Source organism: Peromyscus leucopus, chromosome 1 (assembly GCF_004664715.2).
Source record: "Peromyscus leucopus breed LL Stock chromosome 1, UCI_PerLeu_2.1, whole genome shotgun sequence".
NCBI lineage: Eukaryota > Metazoa > Chordata > Mammalia > Rodentia > Cricetidae > Peromyscus > Peromyscus leucopus.
In genome coordinates, this window is record NC_051063.1 from 167,438,514 (window position 1) to 167,464,920 (window position 26,407).

Here is a 26,407-nt window from a genome sequence, read left to right on the forward strand (position 1 = left end):
GTGACTCCCGAACCCTGTAGCCACCACTTAGTCCACTATCTCTCGCCCCATCAAGACTTTGCCCATCACAGCTGACTCAGCTCTGGCAGCGCAGCCTCATTCGCTGGGGACAGATAAGATCGGCTCAGACACTCAGCTTCTAGGTGCGGGCGTGTGCACGTCTGTTCTGCCCACAGAGGCAGACACAGGAGCATAACACAACCAGCAACTCGCCCCCATCGTGTGCCCGCTGCTACGTCAGGCACCAAAGTTCACTGGTTTCACTGCCTTGTGACTGGTCCACGGAGGAACTATGTCCAGACTCAGGTCTACCACGTAACATCCAAGACAGCCACAAACAAGGGCACAGACCCACAAGTACCACTGAACACACACTACAACAGTGTGGGCGAGCACAATCCCATCACCCAGGCACCTGTGAGCAATGACACACGAAGTCACCCCAGGTCCCACAGCAGCTCGGTTACACACAGATGGAAGTGACAGTTCCCATGAAGCCCCTCAAAGACAGCTGCAGTAGCTACAGTTGGCAATCCTGCAGAGGCCGTTTGCAGCCCACATGATCTAGCCTGTGGTACAGACAGGTGGCTTCACATTTATTTACAGGGTCCTGTTCTATGGGGACCTTAACCACGGGCCACAGAACTGTCCTCGCACCTACGCCCCCAATTGCGGACCTTGGACTCCCCTCAACACACCAGCAAGCACACCTCCCTCCCGCGGGAGCCTGGCATATTGGCTGTGCCCCTGCAGCACCCTGCCTGGACCACACTCGCAGGCAATCTCGACAGGCACGCACGCACGTGCCGCGAGTACACGGGCCCTCTAGCCCGCCCACAGGCTCTCACACCCCCAAGTTTCCCGTCGCCGCTTGTTTTTCTGGAAACTCAGCTCTGCGTTCTCCCCCCTCTCCCCCCCCCCCGCCGGAAGTGCTTGCTATATTTTTAGCCTCTCTGGTTTCCGCCCCTTTCGCTCCCCCAGCCCCCACCCCAGCGCGCACAGGACGTGGCCGAGTGCCCCGCAGGACCTTGGCCACCCCCTTCCCCACCGTCATTCCAGAGGGGATTCCCGGCCACTGCCAGGGCCGCGGATTTTCCCCGCTGGCTACGTGGGGAGCAGGGAGGAGTCAGGCCATGAACTTCCTGCTGGGAAGCAGGGGCTGGATAGGATCCTCGGACTCCTAGGTCTAGAGAATAGGGCCTGGGGCCTGGATCTCTGAGTGTGAGGGGGAGTGGGACCTGGACACCTGGGTCCGAGGGAGGAGGGCCAGGGGTCCCAGGGAGAGTAAGTGAGGCTGAACGCCTGGATCTGAAGAAGTCCAGGTCCCACTGAAGATCGCCTCTCTGTCTGGATCCCTGGACAGGCTGTGGGGGCCAGGGCTCCCGTGTTGGGGCGGGGGGGGGGGGGAGAGGAAGAAGTGATTTTCTGAGGATCGTCACACCTCTGCCCCCTTCCCTCCGGCACCCTTTGGAGAGTGGCTGAGACCCAGTTGGCCAGGCTTTAGTCCCAATGACTCAGCAGATAGAGGAGGGGTCCAGGCTGAGTCAGGGATGGCAAAAGCTCCCAGTCTCCAGGGAATCGAAACTGGAATCACTCCTCCACGATCCAGACCCAGCTGGCCTCCGAAAACCCCAGCACGCCCCACCCCAACCCCCGTTTTTTGCGTTTGGTCCTAAAATCGGCTGGCTCAGGGATTTGTAAACTGGGCGGGAGGCAAGTTTTCTGGGCCCCTCCTTCCCTTCTTTTCCCGTTGTCCTCGAGACTGTTTACAACAGACTGGATCCCTGGTTACAAGAGAGGAACCCAAGCGTCCCGGAGCGTCCTCGTCACGGCTTCCAGGAAGGCCCCCCTCCCCCGCCCAGGGCGAGTGAGTCACAGGCGAGCGGGAGGCCGCAACCGTGCCACAGCAGCCTGCGGGCCCGCCCAGCTCACGGGACCAGCCCAGGAAGGCCCCTTGGCCCCAGAAAGCGATATACCAGGGATTCCCCCCCCCCCCCCGCCCCCCGCTCCGGTGAGGCAAACCAGTGAGAAGCCTGGCAGAATCTCCCCACCTCAATACAAGTGCGCAACGCACCGTGCAAGAACTTCCCAGCATTGTAATTACACTCCTAAGCAATGATAACCCCCAAACACAAACACTTTTTCACTGAAGATATCCTTGAAGTAACACTTCTTTTTTTTCACTTGGGTGTGGCGGCGGGGCGTGCCTGTAATCCTAACACTACTTGGGTGGTGGGGATTGGAGGATCGCAAGTTCCAGGCCAGCCAGGGGGTCCTGCTAAAAAACAAAACCCTAAACAGATCTGGTGGAGAACTACCTTCGAGAGAATTTAAACTTGAGTTAAGGCCTGCTTACATTACAAGAGACCCATTCAGCGCTGAAGGTTTTTCAGTAGAGACTCAAGCTATTCCCACCTTGAGTTTTGGGAAGCGAAACCTCTTAGTAATTTAAAGCGCAGCTGGGGGAAGGGGCCCTGTCCAGCCTTGCTAGACCAGGGGGTTGGGCGCCGAGTTGATCACTGACTCGGTCTTACAGGTTCTGTGCCTGGAGGTTTTAGTTTTTATTTCGCCTTGGCTTCTTGTATTTCTGTAACCGACTTGGTCATCTCCATTTGTTTCCCGGCACCCTACTGTCTCTCTCCTCGGTGTATGTTTCCCCGTGTGTAGTAGGAACCCACTCCAGCACTGAGCCGCGCCTTCCTACCCCCTCCCTGTCGCAGTGGTTTCCCTTTTTAGAAACAGGACCTAGAAGTCGCTCAATAGCTGAGACTGCCACTAAACGCCTGATCTTGCTTCCTCCACCTCCAAAGAACCATGATCACAGCCATATGCCACTGACTTTTTTTTTTTTTTTTTTTTTTTTTTTTTTTGCGGGGAGAGGGGGCTTGTTTTAAAACAGGGTTTCTCTGTGTAGCCCTGGCTGGCCTGGAATTCACTCACTCTGTAGACCAGGCTGGCCTTGAACTCAAGAGATCCACCTGCCTCAGCCATAGGGAGTGTTGGAATTAAACTGGTTTTAAAGGCGTGTGCTACCTACCACCGCCAGGCCCTTTATACTGTGTGTTTGGTTTTTTGAGACAGGATTTCTCTGTGTAGCCCTGGCTAGCCTGGAACTCGCTCTGTAGACCAGGCTGGCCTCCTCGAGCTCAGAGATCCGCCTGTCTCTGCCACCCAAGTGATAGGATTAAAGGCGTGCACCACCACCGCCTGGCTAACCCTTTTTATTTTAAGACAAGGGTCTCACTAAGTGGTCCAGGGTGACCGAGAACTCACTCTGGAGTCCAGCCAGGCCTTGAATTTTACTAGCCTCCGGCCCTAACCTCCCCGAGTGGCTGGAACTACAGCCCTAAAACAGCTGGCCCAACGTGAGTGTCTCTCACTGTCTCTTTGTTTTTCTCTCGGCTCCTGGCCATCTCTGTCTCCCCGCCCCCGTCTGTCTCACGCGCACACGCCCTCTCAGTCTCTGCCCTTGTCAAATTGTCCCTGGAGCCCTGCCCCCACTTCTGCCCCGGTTCCCTTCCCGACTGTCTTCAACCTTTGAAAACGACTCAGACGCCCCACGGCCATCACCACCTGTCAGTCACACAAACACCCCGCTACCTCCCGAGAGGGGCCGGGGTTGCCCTCGAGCCAAGCTCAGGCACATTCAGCAAACTAACCCGCAGAGGGGCGGAAGGGGCCTAGCACCCGGCGGCCGGCTACGCCGCGGGGGCGCGTCCGGGAAGCTCCTTGGCCACGCCCCGGCCACGCCCCGGCCACGCCCCCAGGCCGAGAGCTATAAAAGGCCGGCGCTCTCGCCGCGGGCCACAGCCAGACTTCTGCGACCCGACTGTCGGTCTCAACTCCACGGCCACTCGCGCCACCATGGATCTCTCTGCCATCTATGAGGTGAGTACTGGCTAGACGGCACGCCCTGACGCCCCAAACTTAGGCCGCGGACGCTGCCTCCCTTCTCAGACCAGCCCTAACCGGCGGGAGGTGAGAAAGGGCCTTGGCCCGGATGCCGGCGGGCCCTTGGGCACAGAAAGCGGGCGCACCGCTGTCACTGGCGCGGGGCGGAAGCAGCCCCAACACCTGCCTGGTCCCCTTCGCTGCCTCTGGAGAGTTTGGCGCCCTGGCGGGTACAGGGTTGAGGGGAGTTGACTCGGCCAGAGTTCTAGAGAGATCTGGCCTGGGTCGGCTTTGGCCGGTTCCTCTAAGTTGTGAAACTGGAGTGCCCATGGGCGGTCATATCCGGGGAGGTCTAGAGGCCCAAAGTTGGGGAACAGGAGTGTGCTGTGGTTTGGGGGTCCCGCCTCTTGTTCCGTCGGGGGTACTGGGTTTCCTAAATCCTTCTGGGTTAGCTTCAGTCGTGTTGAAACACTCAAATCTCCAGGATCAGGTTCTCCCTGTAGTTTGTGTGATCCGGGTGGGGCTCAGGCCGAGAACCCACAAACCGGAATGGCAAGCTTGTGAAGTTCTTTACAGCTGGGGCGGGGCGTCGTCACCTTACCCTTTCTGGTGGCCTAACCTAACCGAACCCTGTTTCCCTCAGAGCCTCCTGTCGATAAACCCTGACCTGTCGTCCGACCACGGAGGAACGGAGTCGGGACTTTGGAACATAAACTCGTCTGACTCCATCCCATCTGGGGTCACTTCTCGCCTGACCGGCCGCTCCACCAGCCTGGTGGAGGGCCGAAGCTGTGGTTGGGTACCGCCACCCCCTGGTTTCGCACCCCTGGCTCCCCGCCCGGGGCCTGAGCTGTCACCCTCGCCTACTTCGCCTACTTCAACTCCCACCACCTCCTCTCGATACAAGACTGAGCTCTGTCGGACCTACTCAGAGAGCGGGCGCTGTCGATACGGGGCCAAGTGCCAGTTTGCCCACGGCCTGGGTGAACTGCGCCAGGCCAATCGCCACCCCAAGTACAAAACGGAACTCTGCCACAAGTTCTACACCCAGGGCCGCTGTCCCTACGGTTCTCGATGCCACTTCATCCACAATCCCAACGAGGACCTGGCTGCTCCAGGCCAGCCCCATGTGCTCCGACAAAGCATCAGCTTCTCAGGCTTGCCCTCAGGCCGCAGAACCTCGCCACCACCGCCAGGCTTTCCTGGCCCTTCCCTGTCCTCATGTTCCTTTTCGCCCTCCAGCTCCCCACCACCACCTGGGGACCTTCCACTTTCTCCCTCTGCCTTCTCTGCTGCCCCCGGGACCCCTGTGACTCGAAGAGACCCTATTCCAGCCTGTTGCCCCTCCTGCCGAAGGTCTACCGCCAACACCATCTGGGGGCCCTTGGGTGGCCTGGCTCGGAGCCCATCTGCACACTCCCTGGGATCCGATCCTGATGATTATGCCAGCAGCGGTAGCAGCCTGGGTGGGTCAGACTCACCGGTCTTTGAGGCCGGAGTGTTTGGGCCTCCCGCGCCCCCTGCACCCCCAAGGCGTCTCCCCATCTTCAATCGCATCTCTGTCTCTGAGTGACAAATGCCCACCCAGTATGGATCAGCTAGATCTCAAGAGGGCGGGGCTCATTGCTGTGGGGACCTTCTCCCTGACATTCCAGAATGCATTAACCCACTCCTGGTGCTGTGCTGGGGCAGGTCCCTAGTTGCAAATTCAGTGTTTAGGCGGATTGGTTCCTGGGGTACCTAAGATGTAGCATACTCTTGGGTTGTTTCTGAGATAGGGGCTCATTATGTAGCCCAGGCTGTCCTCAAACTTGAGATAATCCTTCCTTAGTTCCCCAGGTTTGGGGGCTGTATAGGTATGCACCAGCCCCTCCCCACCTCTGGTCTCCTGGAATCTTACGTGCTGTGAAGAGCTGCCTCCCACAACCCCATCCCAGTTTTGACTAGACCCCAAGGTTCAGCGTTTGGTGGTTGAAGCCTCCCCGAGGGAGAATCCTGGTGCTCAAATTTCCCTCTGAAAGCAAATAGCCAAAGCCATTGCCAAATCCCTCTGCCCCAACCAGTGGGCCCTTTATTTATGACGACTTTATTTATTGTAATAAGATTTTATAGTATTTATATATATTGGGTCGTCTACTTCGTTTTCCTTTTTGTAATATTAAAATGGATACTGTATTAAATATACTATAATATATTAAGTAATATATTGTTACCTTACAGGTCTATTTTTGTGGTTGTTTTGGAATTTTTAAATAAAGTCTTGAGTGTGAACTGAGATGAAATTTGTTTTTGTTTTTTTCACGGCCCACAGCCACGGGATGGTGGGTAAACTGACCTCCAGACTCGCCAGGGAGCTGGGCTGCCTAGTGTCGCTTACCTGGCAGGAAGTGACGTTACCAGCCGGTTGTTCACCTGAGGGGGCGTGGTGAGATGAGGTCACCCAGCAGGAACCAGGAGAGCTAGTTCTGCAGGCGCTGGGGGCGCTCCAGTCCTGTCCCTCCGGCTCTTGACCCAGCTCGGGCAGGGACGGGATGTTTCCGTCCCCACGGGGCCAAGGGTAGAGGGCGGGGCGGGGCGGGGCGGGGAGGACGGAATGTGCCGGAACGCCAACCCAGGCGGCCGGGGGCAAGGGGTCACCTCGAAGCCGGGCCCTAGGGGACCCTGCACCCGGCAGAGAGAGCGGGGATGGACTTCAGATTGCTTTTTTTTTTTTTTTTTTTTGAAACTAGCTCAAGCTGGAGCGGAACTCTCGTCAACCTCCGGCCTCATCCTCTGAAATGCTGGGGGATCAAGCACAAGCCACCGTGCCCGGCTTCATTTTTTTTTTTTTAACCCGTACGGTGCTCGCGCGCTAACTAGTGTGGAGGTCAGAAGAGAGCCTGCAGAAATCGGTCTCTTCCACAAAGCGGGTCCCGGGGATAGAAAAGGATCTTCCTTCCGGCTTGGCAGCAAGTGCCTTTAACTTGCTGAGCCCTCACCCGCCTCTTTATGGATTTATTTATTTATTGCCAGGAAAGAAGGGGACACTGGGTCGGTCTTCCCTCTGAACCCCGAGCGGCCTGTAACTCTCGGTAATCCTCCTGCCTCAATCTCATGAATGTTTAAGATAACAGACGTGCGCCCCACCGGGTTGGGATTTAAATAGGTGTGAGGCTTCTAGACTCTAGGAGTCTCAGGTTCCTGACAACTCGTGGGTCCAAACACGAGAAGAGTCGCGGCCTTCTAGCATCTGCCGACCCTAGAGCCCTGGGACCGATCGCGATCGGGCATTTCCGGAGCTACATCTGCTCGGGCTGGCAGGGCGCTTGGGCAGGGCAGCGGCGTCCTCCGACCATACAAGGCAAGAGACCGCGGCGGCGGCCAGCCCCGCCGCGCCCGGAAGCTGCCCGCGTCAGGGCCCGCGCTCCGCCTCTTTCCTCCGCTCCCTCCCCCGTCTCAGCCTCCACCCCCTCATTCCTCCTCTTTTCTTTCTTCTTCTCCCCAGCTCCTCCCACCGATTGCTCCTCCCGATCTGTCTCTTAGCCCCTAGAACTTTGTTGGGTTTGTTTTTGAGACGGCCTCAAGCTGCAGCCCTCCTTGCTAGGTCCTCTGCTTCTTATTGGTCCTCTCTCCTTTCCTTTGTCCTTCCTCCCCTAAATGTCCCTTAACCTCACTCTTCTCCTCTCCCCAGCCCTGCCTGTCTTTCACTCCGTTCTCCTGACCTTTGGTCTCCTCTTCCAGGAAACTGCCTCCCTTGTGGGAAGTCTCAGGCCCCGGTATGTGGAACAAGGCTGGGAGAGGGAAACAAACCCAGAGTTCTGCATCGGGAAGGTAGAGGGAAGGAGAGCAAGCAGTGCCGGGCATTTGCGAGAGATGGAAGGGAAAACCACACAGCTACCACCCTTGACAATGGTCTCCCCCCATCCCCAGTTCTCTTGTTCTTTCCAAACACACACACACATCATGGGCTGAGGATGTAGCTAAGTGCAGAGTGCCTGCTTAGTGTCTGCAAAGCCCTGGTCTAAGACTATGACACGAAACCCCGAAGAGATAGCTCAGAGATTAAGAGAACTTGCTTCTCTTGTAAAGGACCCACATCGCAGCCCACAACTCCGGCTCCAGAGGATCCAGCGCCCTCTCCTGGCCTCCTTGGGCACTAGGCATGCTTGCAGTGCACTTATGTGCAAGGGAAAGCACTCAGATGCAGAAAAGAAAAACTTTTTTTTTTTTTTTTTTTGAGACAGGGTTTCTCTGTAGCCCTGGCTATCCTGGAACTCTGTAGACCAGGCTGGCCTCGAACTCAGAGATCTGCCTGCCTCTGCCTCATGAGTGCTGGGATTAAAGGCACAGGTTACCACCGCCTGCCAAAACCGAATACTTTTAAAAAGAATATGGCACAAGCCCATTTATTAGACACTCAGACCTGTCTTGGACACACCCCCAAATTTGTAACTCACTCCAGCTCCCAGAGCCCCTCACCGAAAGCTACCTTGCTCCTACTCAGATCTAGAAGTGCCTGCTCGCCGGCGCTCTGCTCTCACCCCCACCCCACCCCCACCCCCAGTCCCTTTCCCCAAGGAGACCAGGGAAGCTTGTTCGAACACCAGAGTCATATCACAAAGAGTCAAGTCCTAAATCCTTACCAACACCAGAGTCCCTGCACACACACACCCGCCCCATTTGCGCGCGCGCACACACACACCGCGCGTGCACACACACACACACACACACCCCGCTGCTTGCTCTTTTCACTTGCTCCACTAACACACCGGTCTTCAGCCCTAGCGTGAACATCTCCCCTCCTCCAGGTGTTCTTTAAAGATCTTCCCTGGGGCTGGAGAGAAGGATCAACAGTTAAGTAGACTGACTGCTCCCACAGAGTTCAGGGGATCCAACACCCTCCTCCAGACTCCTTGGGCACCAAGCACATGCAGACAAAACACCCATACACATAGGGCTAGGAGCCGGGCAGTGATGGCGCACGCCTTTAATCTCAGCACTCAGGAGGCAGAGGCAGGCGGATCTCTAAATTCAAGTTCCAGGACAGCCAAGGCTACACAAAGAAACCCTGTCTCAAAAACCAAAAAAGGATCTCTGACTACTCTGATAGTCCACATCTGGCCCTACTCAACTTGCTCCATATTTATCACTACCTAATGTAAAGATATGCTTACATTCCCAGAAGGTGATGGAAGCGGGAGTTTAAGCCCAGTTTGGGCAACACGGTGAAAGTCAAAATATGTACTTAATTCATAGATTTGTAGCAATCTCTTTGGTAGAAAGTCAAGTCCTCAGGGACAGGAAGAACGGTACCTAATGAGTGTTCAGTATGTGTTGGAAAACCAACACGAAAAAACGATTCAGAAACCTGAAAACGACCTGTTCTAACCGTTCATCGCTAGGATCTGAGACTTAGATTCCATTCGATGCCCAGGCCACCTAACGAGGGGCGATATTGCCCCCTGGCGACCAGAATGGAACTGCACTTCCGAAGCTGTTCCAACCGACCATTGAAAAAAATTGACAAGGAAATAATGTTCATTCCTCAAAACTGCTGTGGGTTCCGAGACGGTAGCGCACGCCTTTAATCCCAGCACTCGGGAGGCAGAGGCAGGTGGATCTCTGTGAGTTCGAGGCCAGCCTGGGCTACAGAGTGAGTTCCAGGACAGCGAGAGTGTTCGTGGTGAGATCCTGTTTCACACGAACCGCGTGGTTGATTTATAAAATGTAAAGTCTTCTAAAACGGATGTGAGAACACAAAGCACCTCCGGTTAAAAGGGAAGAAGGAAAAGTAGTGCTCCAGGTGAGGATCGAACTCACAACCTCGGCATTGCTCCGCCTGCACTGTCATATAAGTACCGCGCGCTAACCGATTGCGCCACTGGAGCTCCGGCCGCACCCTCGCGCCACTGAGTCCTTCAGTCAGTCGTAGCCGCGCGACTTTGCCGGACAGCCCCGCCCCGCATCGCATATGCAAATGCGAAGGCCTCTGACCGGCCAGTAGGAACGGCCGTGTGGGACGACCGCGGATTCTCACGCCTCGCGGGCCCCGGCTGTAAAAGGTAAAAGTCCTCCCGGCGCCTGGAATGTGGGCGGGACCCGCCTGCTCGCCAATATTCAGAGTAGGGGGCGGGGGGTTAACCCTTTGCGGGAGGGCGTGCCGGAAGGCGGCCCCTCCCCCCAGCGGGCGGGAACAGGATGTGAGCCCGAGCGGCGGCAAGGGGGAGGGGAAGCCTCGGGCGGCCGCCCCCCGCCCCACATCTGGGACCTGATTCTCCCCGCCCCAGATGCGGCGCCGCCGCCGCCCCCAGAGCCCCGGGGCGCCCATCCCGGAGCCCAGGGCGTACCGAGTGTCGGACCCGGGCGTCCGGGATCTCGGTCCCGCGTCTTAAGAGCCCCGCACGTCCAGGCTCCCGCGCCCGGCCGGGACCTCTGATGCCCAGCGCCCCCTCTTGGAGGAGCCGCGGGCCCGGGACATCAGCTCCAAAGCTGGAGGCCCGTCCCTGCACCCGGCTTCGAAGACCGCAGGATCCGTGGCCGCGCATCCTCCCCGGGGTTCTAACTCTTGGGTCCAAGACCCCTTCCTGGAGCCACTTGGGGACCGGACCTCGCTCCTCGACTTAGGGTTGCAGCATCCATCACTTCCAAGAGACCGAGGAGTTTGCGAGTCCTTGCGCTCCCTCCCGGAGGTGACTTCATCCCTGCCCCTAGGGTTCTGGAAACTCTGGAATCCCGGTCCCCCCGACCACACACAGCCCTACCTAGAAGACTCAGGAATTTGGGTCCCCAGCGCACCCCGTCTGAGACTCGAGTGGAGGGTTGCAGCATCTTCCACTTAGAACACCGAGACTTCGGACTCTGGATCCCAACTCTCTCCGGATTCTGGAGTCTGAGAGCCCCAAGTTCACGACCCTGAGTCCGGGCAGGGAGCCTCCCCGGGGACCGCGCGTTACGGTCCAGACGCGCCGGACTCCCGACCCTGGGGCCCGCAGCTCCCCGGGAGGTGAGGGGAGGCGAGGGGCCCGGGGCTGGGGGAGGGGGGCGGCGCCGAGGCGGAACAATGAGGGGGCGTGCCGGCGGGGGGTAGCGGAGGCGCCGGCGGGAGTCGGGGGCTGGGACGGCGCTGGGGACGCTCGGACGGTGGGGGACCGCGGTCGGGGTGCCGAGGGACCCGCTGGAGCTGGGTGGAGGGCCCGGGGCCAGCGCCCAGCGCGCAGTCCTGGGCGGGGTAGGGAGCCGTCTGCAGGACCCTGGCATCCGGTCCCCCAGCCTCCGCCCTCCCCTGGGACCCCGCGGCCTCTCCCGCCCACGGTTTTTCCCAGCCCTGCCCCTCGCCCTCAGCTTCAGCCTGAGCCTGAGAGTTCCCAGGATCCCTGAGCCCGGGGGAGGGGGGCCGCCCAGACAGATGGGACTTGCAGACTCGGGCACTTTTGCTGTCTTCGCTCTTTGTCTCAACCTTTCCATCTTGAGCTTGTCTTCTCGGCTCCTTCTCTCTGTCACTTTGTATCTCTTCTAGTAGTCACTCCGAGGGGCCCCTCCTCGAGTTTTGTATCAACTTTCAGCACCCGATCTGTGAGTTGGAGCGGCAGTTGAAGCCACTCAAGTCCAGTTCCCAAGAACTGGGTGTCTTTGCAGGTCCGAGTTGTGCCACTCAGCCATGCCCGAGGGAGCCCGGGGACTCAGCCTGTCCAAACCCAGCCTTAGGCTGGGGTGTGGCCACCAAGGTGAAGCTTGCGACTGCGCAGCTGTGAGTGATACTCCGACAGGTGAGAAGTCCAGACAGGTGGAGCCTGTGGGCATTTGTCCCTTCCTTCAGGACACTGAGCATCCTTTTGTGGCCGAACCAGGGCTGAGCATCGCTGCCAACACCGTGGCCAAGACAGTGCAGCGCAGCCCTGTCGCCACGGAGGACACCGATTAGCCGAGAATTCAGGAGAAAGGATTTGGGCACAGAAAGTGCTCTTCTGCATGCAGGGAACAGTGTGTGCAAAGGCCCACAGCTGCGCCTTGAAGTAATTGGACAAAGTTGAGTGTGAAGGGGTGGGGGCTGTTAAGAGCTGTGCCGAGGAAAGGGAACTGGGTGAAGGGGCCGCCATGGCTGCCTTGGACCGGGCCCTATGGATCTGAGGAATTTGAACTTGAACTAAAAGGGCTATGCTTGTGGGAGGTGACAAGGTCAGTTGGACAGACTCATGATTGCTGTGGTTCATGGAGAAAGTGAATTAAAGCAATGGAGGCCCAAGGCTCAGAGGGGAAGGACTCTGATAGGTACAGGACCGAACTGGACAAGTTAGGGTAGTGGAGCAGAGACCTGTGGGAACTGCTAGCTGGGTGAGAGAGAGTTCGGGGTCATAGGAACACGTGTCTGGGAAGCCCTGACCACTCGCTCCCTTCCTTAGCAGCCCCTCCAGCCCCCGCCATGGCTTCCCCGAGGGGTTCCGGCAGCTCCACCTCTCTGAGTACTGTGGGCTCTGAGGGGGACCCATCACCAGCCTGCTCAGCCTCCAGGCCGGAGCCCCTGCCAGAACCCCCCATACGGCTGCACCTGTCGCCTGTGGGAATCCAGGGTTCGGTGAAACCCTCCAGGCTGGAGCGAGTGGCCAAGGAGATCGTGGAGACGGAGCGGGCGTATGTCCGGGACCTTCGCAGTATCGTGGAGGTGAGGTGGACAGGCATCTGAAGACACTGAGGACCCAGGCCAGGCCCTTGGCCCCTGTAACCTCTCTCATCCCCACAGGACTACCTGGGTCCTCTGATGGACGGCAGGGCCCTGGGGCTGAGCACAGAGCAGGTGGCCACGCTGTTTGCCAACATCGAGGACATCTATGAGTTTAGCAGGTCAGGGGCGGTTGGGGACCCCCAGGGAACTGGCTGCTGTGGCGGGGAGGGGCTGTGTCCTGACACTAACCTGAGTGCCTCATAGTGGCCCTGTGTAGGCTGGCGTGTGAGGTGTGGGGACACTGAGGACTCAGGGTGGGAAAGAAATGGAACCACACGGATACCGTTCATTAAACTGGCATCTTAGACCTGAGTCAGGCCTGGGCTCTAAGAATCTCGTGGGGCCTGGATGCCTAGAACTCCCCCGGATTTATCACTTCGGTTCCCTGGGCCTGGGACACCAGCAGCTCTGGCCAAACCCTGGCTCGCCCTGGTGAAGGTGGGGGGCACTGGGGCCCAAGAGTGACATCTCAGAATCACAAGAGAAGCTTTTGTGGTTGGTTTTATTATTTGAGACTGACAGGTCTCGTGTAACTAGGCTGGCTTGGAACTTGCTGTGTACCTGAGGGCAACGTTAACTTAGCCTTTCCCTGCCCTACCTCCCAAGTGCTGGAATCACAGGCATGCGCCACCACACCCAGCTAGTCCTGGATTTTTTTGAAATAGGGTCTCCTAGTGTGGTTCGAGCTGGCCTCGAAATTGAGATCTTCCTGCCTCAGCCTCCTGCGGGGTGAGATTACAGGTGTGCAGACCATGCCTGGCTTGTAACAGAGTCCTTTTTTAAATTTAAGACCATCCATCTATTTGGGAAGTCCCAGCACCCTCTTTCCCAGTGTGGGGTCACTCCCTGGGTGCCGGCTGTGAGAGGGTTGTCAGGCTGGAGAATAGGAAGCCGTGCAGAGACAGAATGAGTGGGGTAGGCTGTCCCGCGTAGCCATCTTAGGCTTCTTCCCGTCTGGAACTCCCGAGTGAGTCTCGTCCCGGGACGAGGAGGCCGGCGGCCCCTTACCCTCCCCTCCCCCGCAGTGAGCTCCTGGAGGACCTGGAAGGCAGCAGCAGTGCAGGGGGCATCGCCGAGTGCTTTGTGCAGAGGGTGAGTGTGAGGCAGGGGCTGAGCCCAGCTCAAGGCGAGGGGACAAGCGGGCGGGGCTGAACTTGGCTTCCTGGGGGGCCGTGGGAAGCTAGGCGGTGCTGACTCCCGTGTCCCCACAGAGCGAGGATTTTGACATCTACACATTGTACTGCATGAACTACCCAAGGTGAGGCAGAGGGAGTCCCTGCTTGGCCCCAGGCCATGCCCATGAGCCGATGTGCCAGCCGCCACCCCTACCTTCCAACCCTGCCAGAGCCCAGGTGCAGCCCTGCCATGCCTTGACAGTCACTTACCTGACCCCCTTGGCTGCCCTGACCTGTCACCCCTGAACCCTGGCCGCCAGCTGACCCCTCCCAGCCTGCTGGAGCACCAGCCACCGCTGATCTGTGCTGTGCCTGCAGCTCCCTGGCCCTGCTCCGAGAGCTCTCGCTGTCCCCACCGGCCACTCTGTGGCTGCAGGAACGTCAGGCCCAGCTCCGTCACTCCCTGCCTCTGGAGAGCTTCTTACTGAAGCCTGTTCAGCGCATCCTGAAGTACCATCTCCTGCTGCAGGTCAGCTGTGGCCCCTGGGCCTGGCTTGTTGAGAGGGACCCCCAGTTCCCTGGACTGTGTGGTCTGCCCTGCCCCTCCCTTCCTTCCATGTTGCTCTGTCTCTTGTCACTCAGTTTTCCTTCTCTTTTTCTCTCTCACCCTGCGTGCCCTGCTGGATGATGGTCAGGAACTGGGCAAACACTGGGCGGAGGGCCCAGACGCCGGAGGGCGAGAGGTGGTAGAGGAAGCTATTGTGTCCATGACTGCAGTGGCCTGGTACATCAATGACATGAAGCGCAAGCAAGAGCATGCAGCTCGCCTGCAGGTGGCCCCGGGGTGGGCTGGGCTGGCTAGCCGGGGATCGAGCTGGGGGACAGGGCTCAGCAGCAGTGTCCTGTCACTGACACCTCTGTTTTGGCCTGTGTGTGTGCGCCACCAACCGGGCCTGTCTGTGCCTGGTGTGGTCCCCGGCAGGAAGTGCAGCGGCGGCTGGGTGGCTGGACCGGCCCAGAGCTCAGTGCCTTTGGAGAGCTGGTGCTGGAAGGCACCTTCCGTGGGGGCGGCGGGGGAGGCCCGCGGCTGAGAGGGGGTGAGCGCCTGCTCTTCCTGTTCTCCCGGATGCTGCTTGTGGCCAAACGTCGGGGGCCTGAATACACCTACAAGGGCCACATCTTTGTAAGTATGGGGTAGGGTCTGGGCCGGATAGTTACAACTGAAAAGCCTTCAATATAGCATCACCTGAACACCCAAAGGGTGCTCTAGGGGACAGGACAACCTGGCTTCCAAAGACCATATTTAACTGGACCCAGTGACGTTAGACCAGTGATTCCAGTTACTGAGAAGGCTGGGACAGGAAGATGAAAAGTTCAGGGCTAGCCTGGGCTGCAGAGAAGGCTCAAGGCCAATCTGGGCAACTTGACACTCTGAATCAGAAAGTAAAACCTGGAAGCTGGGTGTGGTGGCTTACACCTGGAAACTGAGCACTCAGGGGACTGGAGCAAGGTCACAGCAAGTTTGAGGCCAGCCAGACCTATTAAGTGGGCTGGAGGCCAGGGTAGGCTACAGAGTGAGATCCTGTTTCAAAAACAGATCCCAGTGCAGGTGTGTCTGCTCGCGGCTAGATGGGACTATGGAGTGAGCAAGACCCTGTCCCAAAACAAAACACAACCAAGAAAGCAGCAGTGAACACAGGAGGTAGCTGCATGGCTCATGGCCCGGGAATAAAGATGCCATGGGCCTCCAGTGTGGCACCTGGTGGTGTGTGCACTAAGTCCTCCCCATACACACATACACTAGTAAATAAATGTCAAATAAGTGAAAATGGAAGGGTTGGAGATAGAGCTCTTATAAAGGATCCCGATCTGATCCCAGCATTTACACTGGGCTACTCAAAACCAGCAGAACTCCAGCTACAGAGGATCCACAGCCTCTGGCTTCCAGGGGCACATGCATGAGCTCACATGCACATAGCACAGTCCCCGGACATATAATTTGTTTGTATTTGAGACATGGTCTCACATCTCACTAGTTAGCTGTGGGTGGCCTCAAACTCACTGTGTGAACCAGGCTGGCCTTGAACTCACAGAAACCCGCCTGCCTCTGCCTCCCGAGTGCTGGGATTAACAGCGAAAGGATTTTTAGTTTGAAAGAAAGCAAAAGCAGGGAGTCCGACCTCCAGAACGAAGGGCAGATTGAGCCATGTGGCAGTGGCCCACGTTTTATTTGTGTGTAAGAGAGCGTGAGAACAAGAGGACGACTCTCACGGTTCAGTTCTGTCCTGCCACCCGCTGGGGACTGAGCTCGGCTCTTCAGGCCGGCACACAAGCACTCCTGCCCTCACTAAGCCTTCTCTCCACTCTTCATAGTCTGGCTGCCTGCAACGTGCTGTGCATGCCAGACTGACTTCACACTTGCTCTCATTCTCCTGCCTCGGGCTCCCAAGGGATGTGACTACAGGGGTAGGCCATCATATCCAGCCAGGATATGATTTTAATTTCCTTGAATTAAAAAATGGGAGAGCTAGCCAGGCAGTGGTGGCGCACGCCTTTACTCCCAGCACTCGGGAGGCAGAGGCAGGCGGATCTCTGTGAGTTCAAGGCCAGCCTGGGCTACCAAGTGAGTTCCAAGAAAGGCGCAAAGTTACACAGAGAAACCCTGTCTCGGAAAAAAAAAAAAAAAAAAAAATGCGAGAGCTAGCCAGGCAGTGGTGGCGCACGCCTTTACTCCCAGCACTCAGAGGCAGAGGCAGGCGGATCTCTGTGAGTTCGAGGCCAGCCTGGTCTACAGAGTGAGATCCTGGACAGCCAGGGCTGTATAAAAAAAACATTGTCTCGAAAATCCAAAAAAACAATTTAGTACTTTGAGACCAGCCCGAGCTACATAGTGAGACTCTGAGTTTTTGAAAATGTGGGGTATGGAGGGTGTCTTAAGGGGTGTCAGGAAGATGAGGAAGTCCGAGTACATGTTCAGGAAGGTAGGGAGGGGTTTGGTAAGGGAGGGAGCCGAGCCTGGCCTGGAGGGGTCAGTCAAAACAGCCCGTGAGGAGCTGCTTTCTAGGAGGTCAGAACCCCAGACTTTTCTGAAGGACGTCTCTGCCAGGAGGGTCTCAGCACCCCACCCTCTCTGTTCCGTCCTCAGTGCTGTAACCTGAGTGTCAGCGAGACTCCTCGAGACCCCTTAGGGTTTAAGGTGTCGGATCTGACCATCCCCAAGCACAGACACCTGTTCCAGGTATGCAGAAGCTGGGTTGGGTGATACTCACCCCTGCCTTGCCGCAGCTCAGATCCCTGACCTCCACCAACCTTACTCCAGGCCAAGAACCAGGAAGAGAAGCGGCTGTGGATTCACTGTCTCCAGCGCCTTTTCTTTGAGAACCATCCGGCTTCCATCCCTGCCAAGGTGTGGACCTGCCACAAGTGGCCTGGAACCATGGCAGGCTCCGTGGCAGACCCAGTGGGGTGGGGCACTCTTGCTACTTTGATGGCTAGTCCTGCAGAATAGGCTTCCCGGCTTTGGGATGCAGCACACCCTTGCTTTGTGATCTTGGGCAACAAGATCCCTGGCCTTGGATTTCCTCACCTGGAGGAGTAGTGCCTACATTGTAGGGCAGTGGTGAGGATTACCTTTATCAGCCTGGCATTAAAAGCAGTCATTCATTCCTGGGAATGGTTGGTGCTCACAGTCTGCTGTCGGAACCCCATCCCTCCAAAATCTGTCTTCCTGTCTTTCAGGCAAAGCAAGTTCTTTTGGAAAACAGCCTGCACTGTGAGTCCGGGGGTCTGGGCTGTGGTCCTGTGCCGAAAGAGGCGATGTTTCCAAGAAAGTAGACGGTTAGTCCCTCAACTCTCCCCCACAGGTACTCCGAAAAGCAAAACATTCCCAGAGCCCCCCACATCCCCACTGGATTCTCCCCGCCCTCGAGACGCTCGAAGTTTCACCCCTGGAAGAAGAAACCCAGGTAACAGAGAGAATATGGGTTCGAGTCCTTAGGCACCCCCCAAGGCTGAAGGGCTGGGCTCACACATCTCTCCAACAGCTCCATCTCCAAGACTCTCTGGCAGTCGCCGTGGCCGCAGGCAGTCTGGTGAGTATTCACCACTTCAGGGGGACCCAGGGGTCCAATGGCCTGGCCTCCTGATATCCTGTGTCCTTCCCCCAGAGCCAGCAAAGGAATCTTACGTCATTTTTCCCCAGAACGGTTAGTGACTGGTCCATGTCTGTCAGTCCGTCCTTGTCTCTTTCCAGGGACGCCTGGGGGTGAGGGTGGGGGCGTGGAGAGGGAGAAGGGGCAGCTGGTTGGTTACAGGGAATAATCTCCTGTGTCTCACTCGTGTCTCTTCTCCTTCACTTTTCCATCCTCAGAGAAGCCTCAAGTCAAGGTAAGAGATGAGAAATGCCCTGGGTCAGAGACTGGGGACCTGAATTCCTAGCTCAAGTGGAGAAGAAAATTTAAATTCCACAATCCTGGGTCAGAATAAGCACGTATTAAATGCCCGGGGATATAGCTAAATTGGTTCTGTGCTTACCCAGCATGCGCTAGGTTTGAGCCTTTCCGCAGCTCATGAAACTTGATGTGATGGCACAAGCCTGAAATCTCAGCACAAGGGAGATGGAGGCAGGAGAGTCAGGAGTTCAAGGTCATCCTTGACTCCCACCAAGTTCTAGTCTAGCCTGGACTATGTGAGAGAGTCGGGACAGTAGGCCAGGTGTCCTGGCAGATGGCTGCAGTTCAGGCGCACTGGGAACCTAAGCAAGAGGATCGAAAGTTTGAAGGAGCACGGGCCGGTTATCTGTCACACGCCTTTCATCCCAGCTGGGAGGCAGAAGCAGGCAGATCTCTGAGTTCAAGGACAGCCTGGTCTACATACTGAATTTTAGACCAGCTCAGGCTACATAGTGAGACCCTCTCTCTCAAAAAAGTGGGGGGTGGTTTTGGGGGAATAACACACAGTGGTCAGTGTCTGGTATAATGAGTCCCTGGGTTCCATCCTCTACACCTCATTTTAAAAATGGGTGGTGGTGGGGCTGGAGAGATGGCTCAGTGGTTAAGAGCACTGGCTGCTCTTCCAAAGGCCTTGAGTTCAATTCCCGGCAACCACATGGTGGCTCACAACCATCTGTTATGAGATCTGGTGCCCTCCTTCTGGCCTGCAGGGACACAAGTAGGCAGAAAACTGTATACATAATAAATTTAAAAAAAAAAAAAAGGGTGGTGGTGAAGCCAAGCTCCCTGTGGTAGGAAGGTTAGAAGTTCAAGGCCAGCCTGGGCTATATAAGGCCCTTTCCAAAAGGGGGGTGGGGATCCTTGACTTCCCCTATGCCCAGGAGGAGGGGCTGGGAATTTGGGGGACAGCGCTCCTGGCTCTGGCTTCCCACCCCTCCCTCCTCACAGCATGCTGGCAGTGAAGGGGAACTCCATCCCCCACCTGAGTCGCAGCCACCAGTCTCTGCTTCTGGCCCCCCGGAAGACCTGGAGGATGCCGGGCCTCCCACATTGGATCCATCAGGGACCTCCATCACCGAGGAAATTCTAGAACTGCTTCACCAGAGAGGCCTCAGGGATCCGGGGGTGAGCTACAGCTGCCATCCTAGCTGCCTTGGAGCACGGTCCAGGTCAGCCCACCACCCCATCCCCCTGACATCTTGGCTTTCTTTGTGTACCCACTACAGCCAGCCACCCACGACATTCCCAAGTTCCCCAGAGACTCCAGGGTGCCAGCTGAAAGCGAACCCCTCCCGTTCCAAGCCTTGCCCAGCCGAGAGTCTTCAGAAGAGGAGGAGGATGAAGAGTTAGAAGCAGATGAACGGGAGCCTTCCCCACTCCATGTCTTAGAGGGGCTGGAAGGTTCCAGTCCAGCTGAGATTCCCTGCATGCCCAGCCTTACCAAGATTCCCAGCGACATGCCCAGCCTTCCAGAAATTCCCGAGGCTCCCTGCCTTCCGAGTCTCTCTGACATCCCTAGTGTTTTTGAGATGCCATGCCTTCCACCCATGTCCAGTGTGCCTGACATTCCCAGCTTGACGAGCACCCCTTCCTTCCCCTGTGGCTCCTGGCTCCCTGGACCCCTGCAGGAGCCCACCCTGCCTCTAGCCACCAGGAGGGAACTGTTGACTGGAAGCAGTCCGGGAAGACTGGGCGAGCCACCCTCAGAAAGCAGAGTGGGGCAGGAGGAAGATGCCGAAGGCATGTCCTTCCCTGCCTTGCAGACCCAGGACGGCGCCCAAGTCCAGGGGTTCCCGGAGGAACTGGAATACCGCTCTTGTTCAGAAATCCGGAGTGCTTGGCAAGCGTTAGAGCAGGGGCAGCTCTCCCGGCCTGGCTTTCCTGAGCCGCTGCTGATCCTGGAGGACTCTGATCTTAGTGGGGGCAGCACCAGCGGGAAGGCAGGAATGCCACGCTCCGAGCGGTCGGCGTCCCGGGTGCGAGAGCTGGCTCGGCTCTACAGCGAGCGGATTCAGCAGATGCAACGAGCTGAGACAAGGGCATCCACCAATGCACCCCGCCGCCGACCTCGAGTCCTGGCCCAACCCCAGCCATCCCCCTGCCCACCACAGGAGGAGGCTGAGCCAGGTGACAAACTTTTTTTTTCTCCTGCAGTGCTAGGGCCTGGGGCCTCCACCACTGAGCCACACCCCCAGCCCCTCACTGGGGGATTCTAGGCAGGGGCTCTACCACTGAGCCACACCCCCAGCCCCTCACTGGGGGATTGATTCTAGGCAGGGGCTCTACCACTGAACCACACCCCCAGCCCCTAACTGGGGATTCTAGGCAGGGGCTCTACCACTGAACCACACCCCCAGTCCCTCACTGGGGGATTCTAGGCAGGGGCTCTGCCACTGAGCCACACCCCTAGTCCCTCACTGGGGGATTCTAGGCAGGGGCTCTACCACTGAGCTGCATCCTTAGCCGTTGACCGTCTTTCCTTTGTATACAGGACCCTTGCCTGCTTTTGGACATGTCCTTGTATGTGAGCTGGCCTTCCCACTAAACTGTGCCCAGGAGTCTGTCCCTCTGGGCCCTGCTGCTCTGGTTCAAGCTGCCACACCTTTGTCTAAGCAAGGAGATCACCTGAATGGCCAGAGTCTAAATGTTTCCAATTTGCCCAAGCAAGACCATCTAGGCAGCTGCATTCCACCTATCCCTTTACCTGGACAGAGCGACTCTGAGAACATCCAGGCTCCATCCACATCACCTTTGCCCAAGCAAGAAGAACCTCCGGATGTCCAGGTACCAGCTGCCTCCACTGTGCCTGATCAAAGTCATATTCCAGCTGCCACTCCTTCGCCTGAGCATAGAAACTACATGGAAATCCAGGTCCCATCCACCACCACCTGCCTTCCTGAGCAAGAGAGTCACACAGACCTCCAAATGCAAAGCCCCGTGGCGATGCCTAAACAGGGAGCATGTGCCAGTGTCGTGAATGTAGCCAGTCCTCTTCTGCCCAAGCAAGGTCAGGAAGATCACCAAAGCCCAGATAGTGCCCCAGGAAGTGAGCACAGAGATGTCAGCATTGATCAGGGCCCAGCTGCTGCTGGGGGTCGAGCTGCCAGCCCTTTACCAATGTGCACCAGCAACCCTGACCGTCCGATCCCAGCCACCACCTCTCCGCCTTTGTCACCTGACCTCCGAGACACTGAGGGTCCTGATGCTTTACCTCTGCCTGCACAGGGAGGTCATCCGGACGGCTGCATCCCATGCAGCCCTCTACCATCTTTGTCCCAAGACACTCAGATGCCAGCTGCCATACCCATGTCCCAGCCACAAGTCCTTACAGACATCAGGGCTGAAGCTCCCCCACCCTTCCCCAAGCTGGAGGGAGCTCCAGATTCTCGGGGTCCAGAGCCCAGCCTCACAGACATACCAGCTACCAGACTCTTGCCTTCACTGGGCCAGCAGAATCCCACAGATGGCCACGTGTCAGCGGCCACACCCTTCACTGAACAAGGATGCTCTCTGGACCTTCAAGGCCTCATAACCACCCCGATTCAGACCACCATGGAGTTACCTAAACCACGAGGCCATGCGGTCTCTCCTGTTGCCAGGTCGGAGTCTTCAGACTCCACTCCCCTCCAGAGCCCCTCGCTGCCCACTCGCCAGCTCCTGGGCCCCAGTGCAGCTGCCCTCTCCAGGTACCTGGCAGCTTCCTACATCAGTCAGAGCCTGGCTCGGCGTCAGGGCCCTGGGGGAGATGGCCTGGTGGCCTCCCAGGGTCATTGGTCCTCCTCTGCGCCTACGTCAAGGGCGCCTTCCCCACCGCCTCAGCCCCAGCCCCCAGCCCCTCCAGCCAGGAGGCTCAGCTATGCCACCACGGTTAGCATCCAGGTAGGAGGCGGTGGGCGGCTACGGCCAGCCAAAGCCCAGGTCCGGCTAAACCACCCTGCTCTCTTGGCAGCCCCCCACCCGGGAGCCTGTGGACCTTCCCAAGGCCCAGGGGGCTCCTGATGCCCCTTCCCATATGTAAGCCTGGAAATTAGACTTCCTAAGCTTCAAGAACTTTCACCAGGTGCCACCCACCCTTGTGACATCCAGAGTCAGGACACAGGTTTATTAATGGCTGCAGCCCTGGGATCTGTGTTCACAAATGGCCCTTCTGAGGTCATGGTTATTTTGTTAATTAACTTTATGAAATGCTGTGTGTTTTGCCGTTCTTGAGGTAGTGGGAGATGGTAAGACATGATGAATGGGAAGGGCTGATGTGGCCCAAGTGTGAAAACTCTTAAGTTTATCTCAGGGTGGGCATGTAACTCCGTTGGTAGAGTGCTTGCTTAGAGTGTGCAAAGCCCTAAGTTCAGTTCCCAGCACTACATAGAACTGGATGTGATAGTGCACACCTGTAATCTGTGGAGAATGAGGATCAGATATTTGTGGCCCTCCTTGGCTATATAGCAAGTTCAAAACCAGCCTGAGCGACTTTTTCTCGAGAAAAAAAAAGGGGGGGGGGGTGGACATCAAGATCTTTGGGGACCATTAGAAACTGTTAGGCCCTGGGTTTTAGTTTTGAGGCGTTTGAAACTATTTGATGATCCATTCAAGAAGGCCAGTCCTACTCAAGATGGGCATGCATGATGGTGCATAGCTCTGGTCCCAGCTGCTTGGGATGCTGAAATGAGGACCCCACTAGCCCAGGAGTTTGGGGGGCAGCCTGGGCTACAAGGGCAAAAGCCCTCCTCTGAGCGGAACCCTTGAAATCAATTCCCTCAGCAGCCATTGGTTGCTTTGCCATCTCTGCCCCTGTGATCTATCCATTTTCCCACCCTACCTTGTGATCTATCCATTTTCCCACCCTACCCTGTGATCTATCCATTTTCCCACCCTACCCTGTGATCTATCCATTTCCCCACCCTACCCTGTGATCTATCCATTTTCCCACCCTACCCTGTGATATATCCATTTTCTCATCTTACCTGTGATATATCCATTTTCTCATCTTACCTGTGATATATCCATTTTCCCATCTTACCTGTGATATATCATCCATTTTCCCATCCTACCCTGTGATCTATCCATTTTCCCATCTACCCCAGCTGTTACTTCTGTCTCTGCCCCTGTGATCTGTCCATTTTTCCATCTGACCCATCAACTTTTATCCTGTTCTCCTTCCACCCACCCAGTTTCATTCACCATCCTACCTGTGATTCTATTCCACTCTTCCATCTGAATACATCCCATATCTACCTCTCCATCTCCATCCACCATTTGCCCACCCACCTCCCGTCTGTCTCTCTACCCATTGTTTAATCATCTATGCACCTCGCCATCACCACCTTCTCTATCCATCAACCCATCCTCTGCCATCTCTCCTTAATGGGGTTCTTTCAGGTACCATAAACCCCGGGACCTTTCCATGCTGATGCCAGGGCAGATTAAGTTGGGGTTATAGGAATTGGGATCATTTGGTTTCCCTGGAAACACCTAGGCCCCTTTCCCATGAAATCCTGATTACTATGTCCAACCCCCCAAACACACACCACATTCCTCCTCATTTGGGACCTCTGCAGTTCCTCAGCCTGCTCTTGCCTCCCACAGAATAATTCAAGCTGTAGGACAAAAAGGTTTTCTATGTTTGCATCCTGCCCCCTCCCAGCAGTGGTTTGCCGGGTAGCATAATTTAAACAATTTGATGACAGAATGCCAGCTCCTTCCTTCACTGTCTATAATCCTCCCTGGAATTCTGAGGCATCCCTGTGTCACGGGCTGTCAATTCAAGTCCCCTTTATTTGGTGTGTGACATTCCTCTCAGAGCTGTGGCTTTCCTGTCTCCTTGGAGTGGCCTTAGCATCCAGTGAGTATCCTGTCCCTTCTCAAGTGCATCTTCACCTGTGACTCACCGGGCAGTCACTGTCATCTCACACACACCTACAGAGCTCGGGAATCTGCTGTTAGCCATTGGCTAGCAGCCAGAGGCTGTGCTTTATTACAGACTAGCTGCTGGCTCTAAGGTTGTCATTCTGTGTGAGCTCATTCTGATTTGACCCTCGGCATCCCTAAGAGGCTAATGAGGGTTTGGTTTTGAGTCTGAGCACCAGACTCTTGGGGGCCTGGTATTCCAGAGCTTGGCCACTAAGCTACATCCCCAACACCATGAGGATGGCTTCTGTTCTGTTTGCAGTGCTGGGCATTGGATTCAGGGCTTGTTAGGCAAGTGCTCCACCACTGGGCTGCATCTATCCCCAGACCTTGTTTGTTGGTGGGTTTGTTTGAATTCTGTATGTGTGCATCTGAGTACAGGTGTCTTTGGAGTCCAGAAGAGGGGGTCAGAATCCTCTGGAACTGGAGTTATGGGCTGGTAGTTAAGAGCCAGCTAGCATGGATGCTAAGAATTGAACTTGGGCCCTCTCCAAGAGCAGTATGCACTTTTAACCACAGACATCTCTCCAGCTCCTTCTTTTTACTCATAGAGATGAGGATCAGCCTGGGCTACAGAGTGAGACCCTATCTCAATCCAAAAATAGGAAGAGGGAACTGAGGCCCAGAGAAGTGCTTTGCCTAGTCTCACTGCAAGGAAAAAGGCTGACCAGGGACAAATCCTCACAGCCTGAGTTGCCCATCTAGTGCCAAGAGCCACCAGGGTTACAAGAGGTGATTGTGAGTCAACCAGCCCAAGACCAGACTCAATAAAAGGAGCTGTTTGCTTCCCGAATGCCACTGTGCCCACAGGTCCTGCACTGTGTATTGGGGGCTCCCGAGGAGCGGAGCCCTGTGTCCCCCACCCTCACACATACATTCACAGTGACTGAGGCTTCCCCCAAGGTCAGAACTGAGGCTGGCCTTCCCCGCCTCTGCAGGGTTGCACATTCCCAGCCACCCCCAGCTGTAGGAAAGTTCCCAGCCTGGCCCAGGCTCCCAGCGGCGCCGGAATTCCCGGTATTCAAGGAGGTAGGGAGGGAGAAAGGGTTGTCTGCTCCAGAGCCTGGCGCAAGGAGAAGCACTTCCCCTCTCCAGATGCGTTCCAGCTGTCCCAGGCCAGCCTCAGCCCCTCCTCCTCCTGGTGAGCTCCTTCCTTACCCTACTCCTGTCTGCTTCACAGCCCCAGATTACCAGGGCCTCAGGAGGGTTCTTGCCTACCAGTCAGCCTGCTTACAGCTACAGACTCAAAGGGGATAGGATGGGGACAGTGGCTATGTGGCCAGTACCTAGAGTCCCAGCCACTCCAGAGGCTGAGGCAGGAGGATCCCTGTGGCCAACCTTGGCAACCCATCAAAAGCTCTTTGTAAAAACAAAGTGAACAAACAAAATCCAGAAACGAGTAAGTCAAATCAGGATATGGACTTTGAGCCGGGCAGTGGTGGCGCACGCCTTTAATCCCAGCACTCATGGGCAGAGGCAGGCAGATCTCTGAGTTTGTGGTCAGCCTAGACTACAGAGTTCCAGGACAGCCAGAGCTATGAAGAGAGACCCTGCCTTCCCCCACACACACCCAAAAAAATGTGGAGCCTGCTGCCTTCCTGCAGTTCTCATTCCCTTCAGCTTCCTGCTGTAGAACATGGTTTGTCACCAGGTGTCAGGTAATGCTGAGCATGGCATTCCATCTACTTGGCATTCACTGAGCTTCACCCCCTCTGCCTGATGGCAGTGCTGCCCAATGGTACCTACGGGAATGTCCTATCTGCTGAGTCTGGTGGGGTGCACACCTTTGATGCCAGCACTCTAGAGGCAGGCAGATCTCTGAGACTCTGAGGCTACACATAGCAAGTTCTAGGTCAGCCAAGACTAAATGAACCCTGTCTCAACAATCTGTGAGCAGCTCTCCTCTGCTGTGTGATCTGCAGGCTGAGTTCCCCTGCAAGGACAGCACTCATCAGTGTAGCTCACGGGCCATTCAACTACTTCTGTACGCCAGTTCTTCCGGTTAACAGCATTTTGTCAAGTGGGTTCTTGTTACCAAGGTCCCTGGATCACATCTCAGAGGTGTGTGAACAAGATCCCACAACTCCACCAGCAGGTCCTGACTTGTCCCCCAAGAAACCCACTGGGCCCTCTGGGTTGGCTCAGTTATACTCTGTGGGCTTAGACTCCCCCCACAGACTGCTCTGTCCAGAGGGCACCGATCGGATGTAAGGTAAGTTGGAGTCCTGTAACGTGCTCTGCAAGCCCTTGAATGAGCCGTTTTCTGGCATTCTTCCTTTATCTTCCGCTACAAATTGAAGAGCACACCGCAGGACTGGCATCTAGAGGCTCCGAAGTACTGGCTCCAG

The 26,407-nt window shown here is 56.5% G+C and overlaps 2 protein-coding genes and 1 non-coding gene across 6 annotated transcripts; 2 read left to right on the forward strand and 1 right to left on the reverse strand.

Moving 5' to 3' along the window:
- The first annotated feature begins 3,783 nt into the window (after positions 1–3,783).
- Positions 3,784–6,095, forward strand: Zfp36 (ZFP36 ring finger protein). The gene is made up of 2 exons (XM_028859188.2): positions 3,784–3,888; positions 4,535–6,095. The coding sequence occupies exons 1-2, from the start codon at positions 3,865–3,867 to the stop codon at positions 5,462–5,464; spliced, it is 954 nt and encodes a 317-aa protein (XP_028715021.1). The 5' UTR covers positions 3,784–3,864; the 3' UTR covers positions 5,465–6,095.
- A 3,570-nt stretch (positions 6,096–9,665) lies between these two features.
- Positions 9,666–9,758, reverse strand: Trnai-uau. The gene is given in 2 exon segments: positions 9,666–9,701; positions 9,721–9,758. It is a non-coding gene; the product is annotated as a tRNA-Ile (tRNA).
- Positions 9,759–10,792: 1,034 nt separating this feature from the next.
- Plekhg2 (pleckstrin homology and RhoGEF domain containing G2) lies at positions 10,793–22,345 on the forward strand. Of its 4 annotated transcripts, none has more exons than XM_028859157.2 (19): positions 10,793–10,873; positions 11,506–11,636; positions 12,270–12,529; positions 12,608–12,708; positions 13,615–13,681; positions 13,801–13,847; positions 14,083–14,233; positions 14,400–14,537; positions 14,687–14,887; positions 16,850–16,942; positions 17,024–17,110; positions 17,443–17,476; positions 17,568–17,669; positions 17,748–17,795; positions 17,871–17,909; positions 18,074–18,090; positions 19,104–19,280; positions 19,382–20,282; positions 20,647–22,345. In XM_028859157.2, the coding sequence occupies exons 2-19, from the start codon at positions 11,528–11,530 to the stop codon at positions 22,152–22,154; spliced, it is 4,080 nt and encodes a 1,359-aa protein (XP_028714990.1). In that variant the 5' UTR covers positions 10,793–10,873; positions 11,506–11,527; the 3' UTR covers positions 22,155–22,345. The 4 variants fall into 4 exon arrangements, with proteins under 4 accessions (XP_028714990.1, XP_028714991.1, XP_028714987.1 ...); XM_028859158.2 differs by having other exon boundaries at positions 12,273–12,529; XM_028859154.2 differs by having other exon boundaries at positions 17,748–17,909.
- The last annotated feature ends 4,062 nt before the right edge of the window (positions 22,346–26,407 follow it).